This window comes from Odontesthes bonariensis, chromosome 2, assembly GCF_027942865.1.
Source record: "Odontesthes bonariensis isolate fOdoBon6 chromosome 2, fOdoBon6.hap1, whole genome shotgun sequence".
NCBI classification, from domain to species: Eukaryota; Metazoa; Chordata; class Actinopteri; order Atheriniformes; family Atherinopsidae; genus Odontesthes; species Odontesthes bonariensis.
Window position 1 is genome coordinate 30,435,422 of NC_134507.1, and position 19,393 is coordinate 30,454,814.

General features: G+C 41.9%; 1 protein-coding gene across 1 annotated transcript in view; it reads right to left on the bottom strand.

The window, feature by feature from the left end:
* The window catches only part of kif20ba (kinesin family member 20Ba), a 75,995-nt gene that overhangs the window by 17,407 nt on the left and 39,195 nt on the right, over positions 1-19,393 (bottom strand). Inside the window, exon 30 of the mRNA XM_075481236.1 lies at positions 18,649-18,858. Coding sequence (XP_075337351.1) covers positions 18,649-18,858 — 210 coding nt within the window. The remainder of the gene's footprint in view (positions 1-18,648; positions 18,859-19,393) is intronic.

A 19,393-nucleotide genomic window follows, 5' to 3' on the forward strand; every position in this document is an offset into this window, starting at 1 on the left:
GAACAGTGTGGTTAGGCTAGTAAAACCAAAACCTGTCTTCCAATTCATTGCTTTTTTTTTGTGGTAGAAGTATCAGCATCGGTACTCGGTATCGTTAAGTACTCAGATCCAAGTATCGGTATAGTACTGGTTTGAAAAAAAAGTGGTATCGCTGCATCCTATAATGCCAGAATAACATTTAGGCAGTTCTAATAATAAACCATTAGAGATGACAGTGTATGTTCACTGAAAAAGTGCCACACAATGCATTCAAATCCCAAACAGCCAGCATTTGGAACATTAGAGACAAACAGCCAACAATGAGTCAGTCTGTGTATCCAACTTGATGTTTAAGCCTAATGGAACTCAGCTGTCATCCGAAGCCTATTAAGAACACAAAGCCACGAGCTCGTTATGGGCTTCCGTCTCCTCTGCTGTGCCATGGAGACAAACGGCAAAAAATGAAGGCTCTTTTCAGTCGTTTGTTTGGATCGATCCTTCAATATGTTGATTACGCCCATCTTTACGTCTTTTTACTTTTTATTCATGTTCCATATGCTCTGAAAGCACAACATTTTGTACTTTTTATACGGTAAACGCAGAACAGAATGCGCTGCAGATACGCACAATAACAATGCGTTGAATGGCAGCAGCAAAGGACACCCGGTGCTTGAGCTGAAGGCTGTTTTCACTGTTCAACAGCTCAACTCTAACTGGTTTAAAACTGTAGAGCACTCGGTAATAAATGAGTTACCCTCTTCGCTCACATTCACATCTTAGATGATCAGCGACCGATTGTTTTTGGATTTTACCCTCAATATGAGACCATATGGGCGGGACAGCTGGACATTAGATGACCACAAAGAGCTTGTACGCTGATAATCTTTTAATAATCTCTGATGCAGAAAGGACCCCCCATATTAGGCATTTTCCCCTGAAAACTGTGAGAAACAGCAGAGCTGCACAGGATAAATGAGCTGTTTTCGGTGACCGAGCTGTAATTCTGTAGGTTTAAAGCTCTCAGGATCTTGCAGCATGTCTGTCTGTTTCCACACTCTCACTCTCTCCCTCTCCCTCTCCCTGACCTCTGCGAGGCTCCGTGAAGTATTGTCCTATTAATCAGCAGCGACGCTGCTCTCTGCCTGCGCTCCTGCCGACTCTCAGCCGGATCAAGGAGAGGCCAAGATCCTGCTGGCAGACGGACCCGCAGAGAGACAGATTGAAGGGCTGATGCACACAACAGGTCAACACGGAATATCTAAAAACCCTCTCCATGCCCAACCTGCCGCTCCTTTCTCACTAGATCAGTGGGGAGCAGATTAAAGCAGCAAAAATAGGAAAAAAACATTTTCATATTAAAGCTGCAAGCAGCCTTAAGCAAGACCGAGCACATGCGCATGTCTGGGTAGGTCTGGACGCCGGAGCCACGCAGCGCTCGGTATTCTTCACCTTCCACTCAAAATGGCCGACTTTCTGTGGCCCTGGCACCATGGTGTCAAGAGGCTTTTTTGTGCGTCTGGGCAATGTGCGCCTGGGCACGACAATGTGTAGCAAATTTCGTTTGGCTACGCCAAACTAACCCCAATTTGGAGGGGTTTTTGAAAATTTCTAGGGGGCACCACTGAGCCATTTGCTCTGCCCACACCATTCAGAGTTTGGAAAACTTTGTGGTTTGAAAAAGTTTCTCCATGATTTTACCCCCCCATGTCTTAAGAGTAACCTGGTCAAGTTTGAAGTCTGTAGCATTAAATCTGTAGGACCAGTTCGATCATATGCAAGGCGTGGAATCGGTCAAAAATGGCACGAAAACGCACCTTCCATCCAAAATGGCCGCCTTCCTGTGGACGTGGGACCATGGCGGCAAGAGACTTTTTTGTGCGTCTGGGCATGATGAATGAGTGTACCGAATTCCGTCGTCCCACGCGAAACTATCCCCAGTGCCGGGGCCATTAAGTATCGTAGGGGGCGCTACAGAGTCAATGAGTGACTCCCAAAAAATTGGTATAGAAAATGGATGGCTGGATGCAAAAAAAACGCAAGTAATGTTGTTTTAAGAGAGGCCCAAACTATGTGACTGACCAACGCGCTATGAGATTATCATGCTAATAAGTACAGAAAATGTAACTTTCCTTTCACGGTTAGGCAACACAACACACCACTTCACGGGAAGCTAATAATTGCAGGTTATATTTTCAACTGACAAGTAAATGTGCCGGAGGCTTTTTCAGAGCTGCAGTTAGTATAAGTGAGAACAGGGAAGAGATGTTGCGTTAATGTTTACATTAAGTACAGGCTGCTCCACTATGATCTCAACTATAGACACAAACTGTCAGCTTTTGTCCCTCCTCTGAAGCGTTTTAATGGAGGTATCAAACTCTCCTTGACCAAATTCCTCCTTTTCTGCTTGAACTCTTCTGCTTTCATGCTGCTTATTTCTCTCTTCCTTCCACCGTTCTCTCCACTCCAACATTACATGTCGTCTTCATCCGTCCTTCTGCCTTCATTTCACTTTCATCCTCTCAAGCTGGCATTCTCCCCTCAACCACTTTCTCTCTCAATTTGTTCTTTGCAGCCTTCTGTCCCTCCATCTTCCCCCTTTCCTCAGTTCATACCAGTCCACCACCATCCCCAGTTAGTTTTCTTAAAGGGATAGTTCACCTCTTTTGACATGAAGCTGTATGACATCCCATATCAGCAACATCATTTATGAACATTTTCTTACCCCCTGCTGCGTCCTGTGAGCCGAGTTCCAGCCTCGTTTTGGTGTTGATGAAGGTAGTCCGGCTAGTTGGCTGGGGTTTAAAAAATAAAGCGTTTTGCTTCTCAAAATAATATGCGTTCAAAAGAGTAATACATTTGCATCACAAAATTGTTCTCCAGGAAAAAGTCAGACCTCACAATCGCTTGGCCCTATTTTCTCTCCCTTCGTATCACTGCCTGCTGTGCAGACCGAGCTGTCCCCTGCTTCCGAGCAGCAAAACAATAAATAAAAATATCTTAAAACTTAAATTAAAAAACGAAAGCCAACTTAAATCTGATTTTACAAGCTCAAAAAGTGGTTAAAAAATAAATCTTTTTTTTTTTTACCAAAACCTCCTGTCTTCACAGCGGACATTTGACAAACAAAAAGCCCCCCCCCCCGGTGTGTTCTTAATCTGTCTAATTAATGGGAGGATCTAAAAGTTACCAAAATAATCTTTCGTCAACGCCAAAACGAGGCTGGAACTCGGCTCACAGGACGCAGCAGGGGGAAGAAAATGTTCATAAATGATATTGCTAGTATGGGATGTGATACAGCTTCATGTCATAAGAGGCGAACTATCCCTTTAAGACATTATCTTTTCTTCCTGTATTTCACCAGTATTTTCGACAGGGTCATGGATGTGTTCCCGTTTTCAGGACCCTCGGGTTACTGCCACTTCAAACCTGCTGTATAATTTTTCCTTATATGTTGAGATGAGGTCGACTTCATTGCTTTTAAAGCAGATCGCTGCATCAGCATTAAAAGAGATATCATGAGACAAAAAACATCTTATTGGGGCTTTTACTGTCTTTTGAAGAGGCCAAATGTTTGCTAAAGTCTGGCTCACCATAGATCCGCTCTCTGACACACACACAGACTGACCTTTTTGTGCCCTTTTCATTACTTTTCTCTGCCCTCTGCCCATGTCCACGTCCCAGTTCTCTGTATTGAATACTGCATAGTCAGCAGGACACTAGTCATTAGTGGAATTACTTTGGAAATTCATCTCACAGCTATCAGCTGTGTAAATACTCCTACTGATGGTATCATGAGAAAATGCCACCATACCAGCAGAGTACAGGGTAGTGTAAGTTAAAACAGGAGGACATGCTCCATGCACGAGGCCTAATACGTTCAAGCTGGTGAGTTTGTTGTGGAGAAATTAGAGTCGAATCACGCGTTGGTCAGCCGTCCATTGGGGAGTTTATTGAACAAACTGTCACAGCAAATATGCATACAGAATGTACAAAATGTCCGACGAGCTCATCTTGTGACACCCTTTTATACCGTTTTATCATAACAAGTGTACGTGGCCCTCTCTGGAGGCGCCTAGCTTTCGCAGTTTATCATAAACACGCTCATTCTAACTATCAACAATATTCATATGAACCAGTCAACAAGGCACACGATGTAATTATGACATGTCAAGAGAATGTCATGACATTATTCTCCCACAAGTTTTGGTCTAACGATGCAAGAACGCTGCTAACTAATCTAAAAAAAAACTCTTTCAACTCACTATTTTAGAATACAATAGTAAAGATAAGTAAAGATAAAGATAAATCATACGTTTGGAGTAAATAAAGGTTTAATTAGGTTCTTTGCTAAGCTGTACGTTAGGTACAGACAACACTGGTTCATCTCTTAACCCTCATACCTGATTTAAAACACAACTTAATTTCTGAAAACAACTTAAAAACCAATGCTAATATTTTTGTCCACTTTTTTTTTCATAGCTCTTTTATTCCACTTCAATTGAAAACTTGGTAGTTATGATCATAACTGAAGTGGAAGAAAAGATTTATGAACAAAAAAAATTAATATATGATGTTTTTAGGTCGTTTTAAAAAGGGGACAAAAATGTCCCTTTTCAGAAATGAAGGAGTTTTTTTTCTACACAATGAAAAATGGCATTGTATATGATGTGTGTTTGAAATTCAAAGAAAAATAGTCAAAAATGCCCAACTGGACCAAATATGAGGAGTATCACTATTTCCAGTGTGAAATTAGAGAAGAAAGTACACCCCAAGTGGACAAAAATGTCCCCTATCAGGGATTAGGGTTAAGTTAAGAGTCTTCTTTAAGCTCGAATGCGTCACAGGTCGGTTTTAAGTAGCTTAACAAACAACAACAACAACAACAACAACAACAACAAATGGTCAGGTGCAAGGACTGGACTGAAAATGAGAGAAACAAGCAGCCAATGTCCAAAGAAAAGCTTTGAAAGACTGGAGAACCTTTGCCAAAGATCATTTTCAAAGATCATGAGGAAAGTTTGGCTCCTTGGAGGCCAAATACGAAGAAACGAGGGCCGGATAAAGACTAACTACTCATTTCTCAGATGGCGTCTGCACGGACCAGTTGCTTCTTTTGCTTCGATTGAAACCACAGTTGAGACAGACAGCATGCGGAGAAGTGCACAACCTTGGCAAAACTATTAATGTCTCCCTGGAGGGGTCATCTAAAATTGTGCAGTGTTTTCTCAGTTTTTAAATGCCAGCCAGCCTTTAGTTCCAGCGTGGCCTTTCAGAATGATTCAACTCTTTTGATGTCCAACGCGGTCCGACAGCCCGTCTCGGCCGGTTCCGTCAGACCACGTCTGAGCTTTTTAAAATGGAAACTCCAGTATCATCTTTGCACCTCGAGCAAATGACTGACCATGCTCTTATTTTTTAAGACTTCTTTAACCAATTTATGGCGTTTTAAAAACAGTCCTCATGCTGCATCTAAAAATATCTTCATCTTTTATTCATAGAGATTTGCTTTCTGTTGAATGAGGCTGACGGTGGAGCACAGATGCATCTGGGGAATCTCAGCCGAGTCTCATTTACATACGAGTCAGTAATTACATCTTGGATCAATTTTTGTTACGTGAGCAGCGGAGCAACCAGAGCTGACAGCTGTCTCCTAAATGCTAAATGCCTGTTATTTTCCATGAGGATGGGTGTCAAAACCATCTGTCAAAGAAAGATCTTTTTTTGGTTTTCACAACTTAAGCAAATCCAAGCAGAGCAGAGGAATGAGGACATCTTCAATCCGGAATGTCCGCCCTGCTTCAACACACCTGATTCAGACCAAATGGATGAAGTTCTGCACAAGCCTGCTGATGATGCATCGATTTTAATCGGGTGTGTGTTGAAGCAGGGAAACATCTGCAGGACAGCGGCCCTCGGGGACTGGATTCGGACATCCCTGTTAGTCTTAAACAGAATAACCTTTGTCCGATATATTGTTTGTGGCACTTTGAAACCCTAACTGAATTCCCAGTGAATGTCATTCATACCCTTGCCACTGGTGAACAGTTATTCGAGGACTCCATCGCTGAAGTTGTGAAAAAAGGCCGAAGGAAACAGAAACTATGTCAAAATAACACACATCTGCCCGTCTGCACCGATACGAGATGCGTTCATGTGATCGTTCCGAAAACCAGGGTTCTGAAGTAGTTATTCAGGACGAGTAAATCCTGTGTAGGTGATACAAGTGCCTGATGCACGTCTAGGCTGAGTTATAAAACCTCTTCTCCTGCAGGACAGCTGAATAAAACACAGAAATGTTACAGTTGAAAGGAGGGCCCAAGTTCCTGTAGTGTTTTGTTTTGATTCTGGAATCCAGATAACTTACTTTCTTTATTCTCTGAATGATCGCCTGAGCTTGTGACATCTTTCCCGCTCCAAGCAGTCACAACTTTACTTCAGTTTTCAGTTCACTCTAGGGATGCACCGATACCACTTTCACAAACCGATATTTGGATCTGAGTACATTACAATACGGTCATTCTGCAGACGCTTTTATCCAAAGCGACTTACAATAAGTGCGTTCCACATCGGTAGGCAAAAGAACTTCAGGTCACAAGAGTGACCTGAATGCACAACAGTGCATTTCCTTCCAAAACCAAACAGCTAAGAGCATAACTAGTGCTAGAGTAAGTGCAGTAAGTTAGGTACCGAGACAAATGGGTAGACAATTTAGGAAACTAAGTGCCTAAGAAGCTGGGACGAAACAGGTGATGTCCTAAGAGGGCGGAGTACTTACCGATACCGAGTACCGATGCCGATACTTCTACCACAAAAAAAAAATGCAATGAATTGGAAGACAGGTTTCGGTCTCACTAGCCTGACCGCACTGTTCCTGATTAGCTCGACATCTCCCCTAGCCGCCAAGCTAAAAAACATACAACAAAAATGACAAGCCGCCCTCTGATCGCGGTCTTCATGCAATAAATTGGCATCGGTTCATGGTATCGGTTAACTTTAACGAGTACGACTACATTAGAATAGTATCGGTGGATCCCTAAGTTCACTACATACTATTTTTCATGCTCAACCAATGAGTTGAAATCCGGCTAAACAGCAAAATGATGAAGGCTGCTGGTATGTTTCCATCAGATCTTTTGAATGCATTTAAAAGTAGAGCAAGGTCAACAGAAATTCAAGGTCGGGTGCAATGGGAGCGGGTTGCAGGCGAACACATGGGCGGATCGATTCCCAAGAGCGCGTTATTATCGCATTAACTTGTTAATTATTTAATGACGATAAATATTTTAGCGCACATTAACGCAGGTTTTATTATTGTAAAAGTCTGTTGCTGTCTGCTGCGGAACCGGAAAAGAAAGACTGCTACAGGTGTTCCTCGGTCTCTGTGTGAAGCTCATGGAGCTAAACGGCGCCACTTCCTGTTTTACTTGTTTCAACATAGAAGCACGTATTTCAAAATAAATAATAAAAAAAAAAAACTCCTGCATTTACAGCCAAATTAAATTGTCTTCTCAGCGTAGTAGTTCCAGTCTAAAATATCACTTAAAGGCAAAACACACAACTGATAGCAGCAAGTCATTCAAGGAAACAGACAGTGGAGCGAGGCTTCTACATAAAAACTACAGAAAGATGCTGATGTTAAAAGTGTGTTTGCACAACAAATGTTATGGCACTTTCATTCATATGGCAGCACATTTCAAATAAAACTAAATGCTAAAGGCTGTACACTACTTTTGGATACATTTTTGGATTGTGTGTACAAATGCGATTAATCGTGATTAATCAGGGAAATCATGCGATTAATTAGATTAAAAATTTTAAATTGTTAAAATAGAGTATGGTCACTACTACATGGACGGGCTGCTGGACCAACGGGACAGAAGTCCAAAGAAAAAGGGCCGCTTGGACAAATGGTTTAGGTGTATGCCAGAGTTGGACTGAAAACGGCGAGCACAAACATGGACTCCAGCCAACACTCTGCACGTTTGGTGTTCAGCAGATTAGAGGTTTTTTTTTTACTTTTTTTTTTCTTCTCTGTGTTTTCTGTATTACGACTCAATAAATTACACAATTCCGGTAGAGAAAAAAAACACAAAAAAAAAAAAAAAAAAAAATTGAAATCGTTGCCCATTCCTAAACATGATCAAACTAAAAGTAAAAATGTAATTTCAATTAAAACAGTTCCTGAATAATGTGCTTTTCCACCAGCCTTTAATCACAGCTTCCAATCTGCCCGAGTCTCATACTTTCACTGCAGTTTGCCATGCACAGAAGTCACTGCCTCACATTTAAACATGCAAGTACAAATTACTGGCATACGGTAATTTCATGCCTCGGCACTCGGAATATATCAGCGCGTCAACAGGACGGTGCCACCGGGGATTACATGGAAATCAGGACGACGCAAAGTTTACAAAAGCAAGAAGCAGCTAATACAGTAAAAACGGCGGTAAATCCTAAATGATTATCGTGTATACCAGAAGGCATTCATTTGAATGCATCTGGAGCCACGAGGTGAAGAATATGTAATAATCATTTCCAGCAGCAGGGAAAATTGAGTCATAAACAAACCACTCGTGTGCTAAATACTTGTTTGTCATATTAGGATTTTAACACGCTCGGTAAATACAGACGGAAAAGAGGAAATCGGTGAATAAGTGTTTAACAGGAGAACCTGCAGTGACCTCGGCAGAAGACGACAGAATAACGGTGATGGAAGCAGTGAGCTGTGCTCACCCCTGGGTGTGTGTGAGCGGGTGAAGCTAATTTAATGTGTTCTCTGAGGGGTAGGATGTATAATTATGATGCATTATTATGTGTAGTTCATAAGAGCCATAATGTGAGTGCTGTAACCATCTATATACAGCCCAGACTTTATCATCTGAGGGAATATTTCTGAAAATATAACTGAGGCGAGATGGCACGTGACAGAAAAAAATGTGGCTTTGAGTGACGCGTTTGGTTCATTTAGAGGGAAAATGCGTCTTTGTTGCACAGTTCAGGTCATTTCTTTTTCTTCCTGAGCTTCTCAGGCATCCAGATCCAGAGAAATTGCTGCTCGTTAGGCGTATAAAATGGCAGCAGTTAGTGATGTATATTTGTATGTATGTATATTTATTCTCTTTATTATTATTTTTTTTAGGGCTGGGTTGAGTTAACTCGTTATTATCGCGTTAACTCGTTAATTATTAAACGCCGATTAATATTTTATCGTGCATTAACGCAGGTTTTTGAAAATGTATTTATTATTATTTTGAAATGTTAAAATTAAAAAAAAAAAAAAAAAAATTTAAAACACGCAGCACAGGGCCGTCCGATGCGGGACTCAACCGGGGCCAGCTGCAGCGAGGACAGGCTCACAGGCTTTTATTTTGTAAAAGTCTGTTGCTCACAGGCTTTTATTTTGTAAAAGTCTGTTGCTCACAGGCTTTTATTTTGTAAAAGTCTGTTGCTGTCTGCTGAGGAACCGGAAAAGAAAGTAATCGGCGGATCCACCAAACATGGAGAAGGGTACGGAACTTTTACTCGGCCATTTTCATGTTAAAGTTCTTCCAGACGGCGGAGTCGACAGTACCAAAGTCATCTGTAAACACTGCCAAGTTGAATTGTCTTCTCACCGTAGTAGTTCCAGTCTAAAATATCACTTCAAGGCAAAACACACAACTGATAGCAGCAAGTCATTCAAGGAAACAGACAGTGGAGCGAGGCTTCTACATAAAAACTACAGAAAGATGCTGATGTTAAAAGTGTGTTTGCACAACAAATGTTATGGCACTTTCATTCATATGGCAGCACATTTAAAATAAAACTTAATGCTAAAGGCTATACACTACTTTTGGATTCATTTTTGGATTCTGCGTACAAATGCGATTAATCGTGATTAATCAGGGAAATAATGAGATTAATTAGATTAAAGATTTTAATCGTTTCCCAGCCCTAGTTTTTTTTTTTTTTTTTTTTTTTTTTTTTTTTTTTTTTAAATCAGAACTATAATATTTCAAAACAAATGGGAAAAAAATAACAGCTTACTATTTCCTGTTATGTGGTGGTACAGAGTCAGACCATCTCAACCATAAACATAATATACGTAGACGCCTCATAGACTGACGCTGCCTGTTAGAGCTGACGTATCAGCGCGGCGGCCATCTTGGATGGATCTCCAATGCGTCCACATTGCATTTATTTCCACTGAGGAAGGTGTTTATCCCCAACTACAATTATCATAACTCCTAGAAGTCTCTGGTCTCAACTCCACAAAGAAACATGCGGCATGACGTCACTTTGCTGCCGTAAAGCGAAGCAGAACAAGGCAGCAGATTGAAGCTGGGGGCCGAATGTCCGCGGTGTGGAGGTATTTTAAAGTGGACGACAAAAACGTTGCAAACTGTGAGATGTGCAAACTTGGGATTTCAAAAGGTGGCGAGGACATGGCTAACATCCTTAATGAGAACAGAAACAGGCTCAAACCTGACAAGGTAGAGATGTTGGTTTTCATCAAGAAAAACGTACATTTCCTTCTGTGAAGCCAGAGGAGGAGAGGAAGAATTAGGAGTGCAGTTAAAGCACATTACTGGCCTTACTTTAGAACACTGGGGCACTTTGATTTGCTTCTTTGTTTCCATGCCTGCAGGCATTTCAGGTTTTTATATTAGACATTGTTGCACTGAACTACAATGTGAAGAATTTGTTTATTACTCGATTACTTTTGTTGTTCCAGCTACCTCACAGAAGTGCTCTGTTTATAAGTGTTAATGATAAAATAAGTGAAGAAAATAAAGAATCAGGGACATCCAGGATCCGTTTCTTCGCCGTTCTTCATTTTTTTTTAATGTACTGTAGAAGTATCGGATCGGGACTCGGTATCGGCAGATACTCAAAATCAAATGACTCGGAGGCAAATAGAACCTGATCGGGACATCATCCCGAGCAGCAGCTACGTTCTACGAACGCAGGCGTGATGTTGAAATGGTGCTTTGATGGTTTTATTTACTTAATAAAACAATCTGGTGATCTCAGCCTGCGCTCTGGTCCGATTTCAGGGCTCCGAACTCGTTATATATATATTTAACTCGTTATTTACTCATCCAGCAGAAGTTAAAGCAGCTGAACGTGTTCATCTTTTCACTTTAATATCCCTGAATAGTCTGCAGGGTCCTGCAGGCATTACAGTCATTTAGCAGATGCCTTTATCCAGACTAACTTATGGCTTTAATCAGCCGCTCTGCACTGGTGCAGCGACCATCCTTCCATCCATTTTTCTCTCTTCTTTATCCGAGGTCGGGTTAACAGGTCACGGAGGGAAACATTCCTTTCTCCTGGGGGACCTCGAAGTGTCCCCAGGCCGAAGGGCCAGCGAGTCCCGTGTTATATCACTTCAGTGCAGATTACTCCCGACTGTGTTGTGCTTGTTTTATTTGTAGTGGACTGAAACTCAGTGTTCAATCCATGCTTCGTGTCTTCTCATCACTTTTTGGTGCCGTTTACTCTTCTTGTCGTCAACTTTCAACCAATCAGGATTCGACCTTTGTGTCGTCTGAGAGCTACATGAGATTGTTCTACATGAAATTTGGTTTATTACCCTAAATCTAATTCAAAGGACTCATTCGACCATCCCTAACACAGATAAATATTCAGCCATGTATAAATAAATGGACTCAAACATTTCCTCTATTCCCGAGGCTGTGATGGCCAAAATAAATCTGATCAGATTCCGCTTTGCTTCCCCGGTTGGAAACGGCAATAACACAGGCTCTGAGAGGGAAACTGGCACCAGAATGGGTGAAACATTAACGGCACATCGGCCACTTAGTTTCAAATAAAGGACGTTTTGCTTTGAGGTGTAAAACTGCTCCACGTCATCACTGACGCATGGTTCTTTCTTCATGTGGAAAAATGCAACGGTCTGTCTGCTTTTCCTTTAACACACAACTTTATCTTCACCTTTAGCAACAATTTAAGTTGCCAACTTAAAAGCATGTGCTGCTTTCCAGATTTCGTTCATAATTATCCATCTAAAGTCGGGTATCGGCGACAATGGGCCGATTATTTATTTATTTATTTTCCCCTTGTCCTGTCCAGGATTGGTATTAAAAAAAAAAAAATTAAATTAAATTAATTAATTAAAATTAAAAATAAATAAAATTGCCCGCGCTGTCTTGGACGACATTTGGCGGCGGCGTCCCGCCCCTAAACTCTTCTTATTGGTTGAAATGAACACGCTGCTTCCTGTTGACGAGCTAGTTAGCAACAGGTCAGCATCACTCAGGGAATAATGGACGAGGAGAAGCTGATCTTTACCGTGGAACAGCACCCGATGGTTTATGACGCCAAACACCCGTACCACAAAGATCTGAACCGAAGGGAGCCAGAGAACTCGGTGGTTCAAGTGAACCAATAGAATCACTCCCGACAAAATTGTCACGCGGCATATCAGGACACCTTCGCGAAATTTCATCGTCGCGTCAGTTCCGCTCGCTTTCAGTCAGGATGGGGTGCGAGGGCCTTCTGCGCCCTCTAGTGGTGAAAATAACTTGTTAAATTGGGAATCCCTCTGATTTCTTTTTGTTTGTTTGTTTGTACCAAGCAAGAGAAGCTGTTGTTTTGTTCAGATGCTTTTTAATGGATGTTTAATTCCCATTTGCACTAAACTACATAAAAAGTTGATTGCTATTTATTTTTAAAAGTCTACCAACCAAGCTGGTGAAGCTATTGTTTTTTTCCCTCAGTTTCAGCGCCTTTATTATTTAATATTTTGTTTTACATTGGATTTTGAAACCCTAACTGCACCGACTGAACCAGTTACACTTGTTATATTTTTATAGTTAAGATTGTTTTACTGGTGCACAATTATTAGATAAATAAGTAATTCAGTACTTTTATATCTGTTTATTTGTTTTTTTAAAATAGGAAAGAAGTGTTTAAGCCAAGTCTGATGTTGCCTTGCACAACAGAATGATCCCAGTCTTTTCCACACAATGAAACTCACCGTTTGTTACCATAATTCTGTTTTTCTGTATCGGCCGATGCTAAACCTCAGATATCGGTATCAGAGGTGAAAAAAGCGGATCAGTGCCTCCCTAATCTAAAGTCATACAGGCCATCTATAATTAAATAATCCCTTAATATAAAAGTGTTTGTTCAGACATGAAATCCGAAAAGTGCTGTGCAACACCACGTGTGGGTTTGTGCGCCGCATTAACAGAGTTCTGTGGTAAAGTTTGCCTCTCTGAGCCACAGGCACCAACAAACAAATTATCACAAGTGCAGCTCCTCCGCTGCACCCAATCAGATCCAGCGAGACGGTGACCCTCCTCACCCTGCAGTGCTGTTCATCTCCACTTCTGCTCTGTTCTATTCTGCAGTGGGTTTGCAGGACAAAGCTGGAACCAATTCACTGGCTGGAAACTCTAATCCGGGTTTTTGTTACTCTTACTCATCAACACAGACACATTGGCTGTATTTGTATAATGCAGGTAAAACAGAGATAAATCTTCCATTTCTAAACCTTTCTTGAGGCAAGCTGCTGGACCGAGAACTTAAAAAAAAAAAAAAATCATGAAACAGCATTTCTGCAACATTTTCCTCCATTGAGCTCCAAGAATATACCCAGGCTCCGCCCTCGCAGTGACGCAACACCTTCGGCTCTGCTACACTTACTCAGGCCAACTGCTCATTCAGGTGGATTCGAGTTCCCGAAAAAATGGGAACTCCACCCACTTTGTCGGGAAGCAATCAACTTTGAGCAGCGCCAACCAAGGCGGGTTCAAGGTAGTGACGTGGTTGAACTGCCACTTAACCCATGGATTGTTCACGGAAGCGCTTCATTCAATATCAACATGGAGCAGCATCAAGCTTTTGACACTGCTGTAGATGCTGTAATGAAAGTGTTCGACGGGAGATTCTCGTTAAAAATCGAGCAAAGAACAGCCCTTGAATCGTTTCTTGACAGGAAAGACGTTTTCGCCTTGCTCCCTACTGGTTTTGGTAAGAGTTTAATCTACCAGTTAGCCCCGCTGGTAGCTAAATCATACGTCAGAGGAAAGAGTGGTGTGATTGGCTTAAGCTTAGGCACAGCCTTTTCTGGCCACAACCAGTAGCAACCCGAGGGAGGCGGGTTGACCAGGCCATTTCGAATCGTATTCGTTATGGTCTTGGTCAGACCAGAATCTCGAAGAGATTTTAAAGTCTATGTTAATCAGGCTACCAAGAATAAACATCTGATAGCTTCAAGTCGTGCTGCGGAATCATGGGAGTAAATGGAAGATAAGGAGTTTACACTTGAATAACTGGCGGGGGGTAAGAACTCACGTTCATTCAAATAAAAAACAATGCTAATAGTAGAGTTTATTTGATGTTCAGTTCTATATAATCTGTTGTAATAACACCAAGCTCCCGTTGACTGGGGGCACAGTATCATGGCAGAGCGTCTCCTCCTGCAGCATCGTTCTGTCAGCAGTGAGCAGAGCAGCTCTGAAATGTGTAAAAGCACAGCTCTCTCAGCGCTCTCAGCGCTCTCAGCGCTCTCAGCGTTCTGCCGAACAGCAGGCGGCGGCGGCTGGTTGCCAAGAGCAGGGACGGGTGCACAGACACAAGATGGACCCGATGGAATATAATATCTAGGGCTGGGCAAGGATTAAAATGTTTAATCTAATTAATCACATGATTTCTCTGATTAATCACGATTAATCGCAAAATCCAAAAATGAATCCAAAAGTAGTGTACTGCTTTTAGCAATTAGTTTTATTTTAAATGTGCTGCCATATGAATGAAAGTGCCATAACATTTGTTGTGCAAACACACTTTTAACATCAGCATCTTTCTGTAGTTTTTATGTAGAAGCCTCGCTCCACTGTCTGTTTCCTTGAATGACTTGCTGCTATCAGTTGTGTGTTTTGCCTTTAAGTGATATTTTAGACTGGAACTACTACGCTGAGAAGACAATTCAACCTGGCAGTGTTTACAGATGACTTTGGTTCTGTCGACTCCGCCGTCTGGAAGAACTTTAAAATGAAAATGGCTGCGTAAAAGTTCCGTACCCTTCCCCATGTTTGGTGGATCCGACGATTACTTTCTTTTCCGGTTCCAAAAGACTTTTACAATAATAAAAAATAAAACTTGCGTTAATGCGCGATAAAATATTTATCGGCGTTAAATAATTAACAAGTTAACGCGATAATAATGAGTTAACTCGCCCAGCCCTAATAATATCATCAATTTGTTCTTTACATGTCATCTACTTTCTGTATTTCAGAGGCTCTTCTCCATCTCGCCGTTATTTACAGTCACATTAACTCAGCGTCGTCCTTAAATTGCTCCTCGGGTTCTTTGAATTGAATTGAATTGTGTCAGAGTGTGACAGATCTACTGAACTGTTTGTTCAGTAGCTTCCCCTCGCAGTGCCGACACACGGTGAAAACATCTTAAAGCGGGACACATTTAGCCAGGCCAGAGTCGTCCATCTTTGCAACAGGAACACCGTTCAGCTCTGCCCACAAAGCAACTGAAAAGGTTTGATTTAAATCAGCCCAACAAAGCTCTGCACAATGAACACCAGCACATGCAAACTAAATATATTCCAGTTAGATCACTGATTTATGCAATAAAATGCATGTAAACCCAATGGTTTCATGCTTCGAGTGACTTTGCAGTCACAAAACTTCCAACTGCTATCCTTCCAATCGTTCTTATATGATCATTTCTATCAGAAAAAAGGCTTCAGCCGAGCTAACCTGGTGGAAACTGATTCAGGCACAGCAGCGATTGCCTCTGCAGTGTCACTGAACACCGGACTGCTGACACCCGTTCGTGCTCGGGGGAAGAAAGAAGCTGTTTGGAGAACAATGAGCAGAGCTGCCTATTTCTCATTTCCCAGCAGGGTCTAAGTAAATGCTGCCCACAGAGGTGTCCAACTCTGCTGCACTCAGAGGCTGACAAACTCACGGTCGATACCAGCAAACATCACAAAGGTATGTAGTGGAGAAAAGTAAAGAGCCGAGTCGACTTGTTCCACACAACAGAAAAGCATCAGTTAAACGGCCCTCCTCTCTAATGCTGTTCATCTTTTTTAGGTTTTTAGCTGCACAAATGCAAAAGTACAGACTAATTCGTTGGTTAATGGAATGAACAGCGACAGTCCAGATGCATAAATAACATTTGCAAAGAGCCAGAAGGCTCTTCCTTATAGGTTCGTCATTCTAAAATCAGTCGTTTATGTGCTTTTTTCCCCTCTGAGTGAACAGACAGAAGAACTCAAAATTGAGGATGCTTGTAACCCAGATTCAGAATAGGTTTCAGACATGTGACCGTGCTGCTAAAAAGTGGAGGTTTGACATCTCTCATGGTCTTTGAATCAGTAAAAACTGGTGTTGACATATTTAGAGACTTTCCTCCTCTTTGTTGCTCTCGGCCTTCAGGCTGCTGCAGAGGGGCTGAGAGTTGCATCTTCCACCAACAGGTGACGAGGAAAACTGACGGCTTCAAAAGGAATGCAAAAAGCAGCAAGCCGAGTTTAACTTCAGCCGAAGAGGTCGCAGCGCGCAGGTTCATCCCTGTTGGAGTCATCTCTCCAGTTCCCAGGAACTCAGACAATAATCACAGCTATAAGCGGCTTTTAGTAGGGCTGGGTAAAAACAAAAAAACAAAACAAAACAAAACAAAAAAATCTATTCAATCGATTTTGGGTCGATTTCATTTTAAATTTTGCAAAAGCGATTTGTAGGGCATGAGATCGATTTTTTCCCCCATGAAGTTAACCCCAGTGGTCTCGTGCGTGATGCAACAGTGGCGCGTTTACGTCCGCTTGTCATTCAAGCGCACAAGCTTGCAAGATGGATGCTCAGCAAGCCGCCCCAACTTAAGTCTGAGGTCTGGAACCATTTTGGATTTAAAACAACAAAAGGACAAAGAGCTGGATAAAACCAAAGTGGTTTGAAAGATCTGCCAAGCGGAGGTCAGTTATTGTCCAAATACTACAAATCTCAGAAACCACTTGACAAGGTATCACACTACGCCAACATTAGCCGTCCGGGGCAAAAACTAAAGAAACTGAGGGAATCACTAACACAACCGCGAGCCTTAAAGATAACTGAGGCCATCGAGACTTTTGTCTGCAAAGATTTACGCCCGAACTCGGTCGTGGAAAACGAAGGCTGCACACTACGTTATGGTGCACCGTAAACATCTGACTGATGAGTGTGTATCCACTGTTGGCTCGCCTGGCGAAGCAACACCCTTTTGTCCCAGGGACCAGTATTGAGACGAGGAGCTGCCTGACCCCAGATCATGTCAATGAGCTCCTTTTCCTGCACAAGAATCTCACAATTACCAAGTGAGAAAAAAGTCACAATAACAGGAGTTGACTTTAGATGGTTTAAGTTTACTTTTAGTTTTGTTACCATTATTATTATTGGCATTTTTGCACATTAAGAAACAATGCCTTAATGCAATCTGCAGTGATGGAAAGTTGTAGTTCAAGTACACTTTCACTTGCAATTCCTTTATACTGTTAAAATGGCACTTTTGAGACGGTTGTGTTAACAGCTGAAGTTTAAACTGTCCAATTCACAAGTTTGCACTTAAAACCTGTTGTTTATGGTGAAAATAATAAATAAAATATATAACACAGGTGAAAAATGTTCATTATTTGAGAGCAGATTGAATAGAATCGTATCGAAATTAATCGATTTAGGAAACTGGCCACAATACCCAGCCCTAGCTTTTAGTCCCGCTTTACCCACTGATCATTTGTACTCGCTGTTAATTCAGAGCCGGGGCCCGGGGCGGACTGGTTTTAATAGACTTATCGTGCCGTTATGGAAATGTTCATTTCTGAGTGGTCAGATGTGAAAGGAAGAAACAGATCGTACTTTAAATCCACCAGGAGCGAGGATCACAAGATTATTGGAGTTACATGTTGAGCCCATCTCACAGATAAAGCTTCTAATTAAATGTGCCAGTGCAAAAAGAAACATTAGATCAAAGGTCAGAGCGTGAGGCTGGGACAGGAGCGGCGCACATGGAGTTCTGAGCAGCACTTCATCAAACATGCTGAAGAAAGCCACAGAAAACGACATTTAAACCCAGCAGCTGCAGTTGTCAGCTGCCACTGTCAGCTGCCAGCTGACAGTGAACGCATCGCTCAGAGTTTAGATAAAGGCTCTGCGGACTGCACCTTTAATGGTTTCTACCTTGTTGCAGTTTACTTATTCATTGACCTTTAACGTTCAGGTCAAACATCTGTAAAACATCTGGTTTCACCTGCTTTCATGCTCACAGCCTCTCCTTTCCATGCAGAAATGATGCAGCACAGACTACCGTTATATCTGACCCCGGAGACCAAATGATACACATAAAGAAACAGATTTATGTGTGTGTGCAGCAGATTTCCCCACTACTGGACGAAGAATCAGTTTAGAACCGGTGAGTACATACATTACATATATTTTTATTATTTTATATTTCATTTTCTTATTTTATTATTGTTATATTTTTTGTTTTATTGCACCAAACAGACCAGGCCAAATTCCTTGTGATGTGAAAATTACTTGCCAATAAAATCTTTGTGTTTTGAGGCTCTTTTTCTTGTCCGATTAACATAATTTGCATAAAAGCTGCTAAAAACTCCCCTTAAGTGGCACTTATGTGCTGAATCTGCCTGTTTTCGCCGGCTCCTACCTTCTCCATTTCGCCACTCTTTCTCTTGCGTGCCGAGCGCGTGATTTTAACGGTGACGGCGCCCTCCTCGCCCTGACGCCGCAGGGCCATGCGGTTGGGCTGCAGCGGGCTGAAGGAGATCTCCAACTCCGGCCGGGGGAAGCGGCTCGTTCTGCCGTTCTCTGTGGAAATCTCCGAGGAGTCCAGGACCGACGGAAAGCCGGCCGAGCTCTGCGGGACCACACGTCAAAACAAGATCAGGGGTCACATCCCAGTGCTTCACACAGTCGCTCGCTCGCCTGTAAAAGTGTCACAACAACAACGACCTCCACAGCAGAGTGAAATAAGCATATTTACAAGCAGCAACATTAAAAGTCCCTTTTCCACCGGTGAGTCCTGTAAAAAGAAGCCAAATAAAGAGGCAAAGATGGTGTTTTTCCAAAGGAATGTAGAGCATGCTGCCCACATCACATAAGATAATGATTTCATGGTGTTAGAGCTGTGAGGAAAGTGCAGGGACACTTTCTCAGAGGATTTTAAACATCTTCTGCACCCACCAACATTCCTTATTGGCAATAGTGGACTATTTCGCTTATATTTTCTTTAGGGCTGGGCAAGTTAACTCGTTATTATCGCGTTAACGCATTAATTATTTAACGCCGATAAATATTTTATCGCACATTAACGCGTTTTTTTATTTCAATTTTTTATTATTATACATTTTATTTTAATTTCTTATTTATTTATCCTTTTTTAAATTTTATTA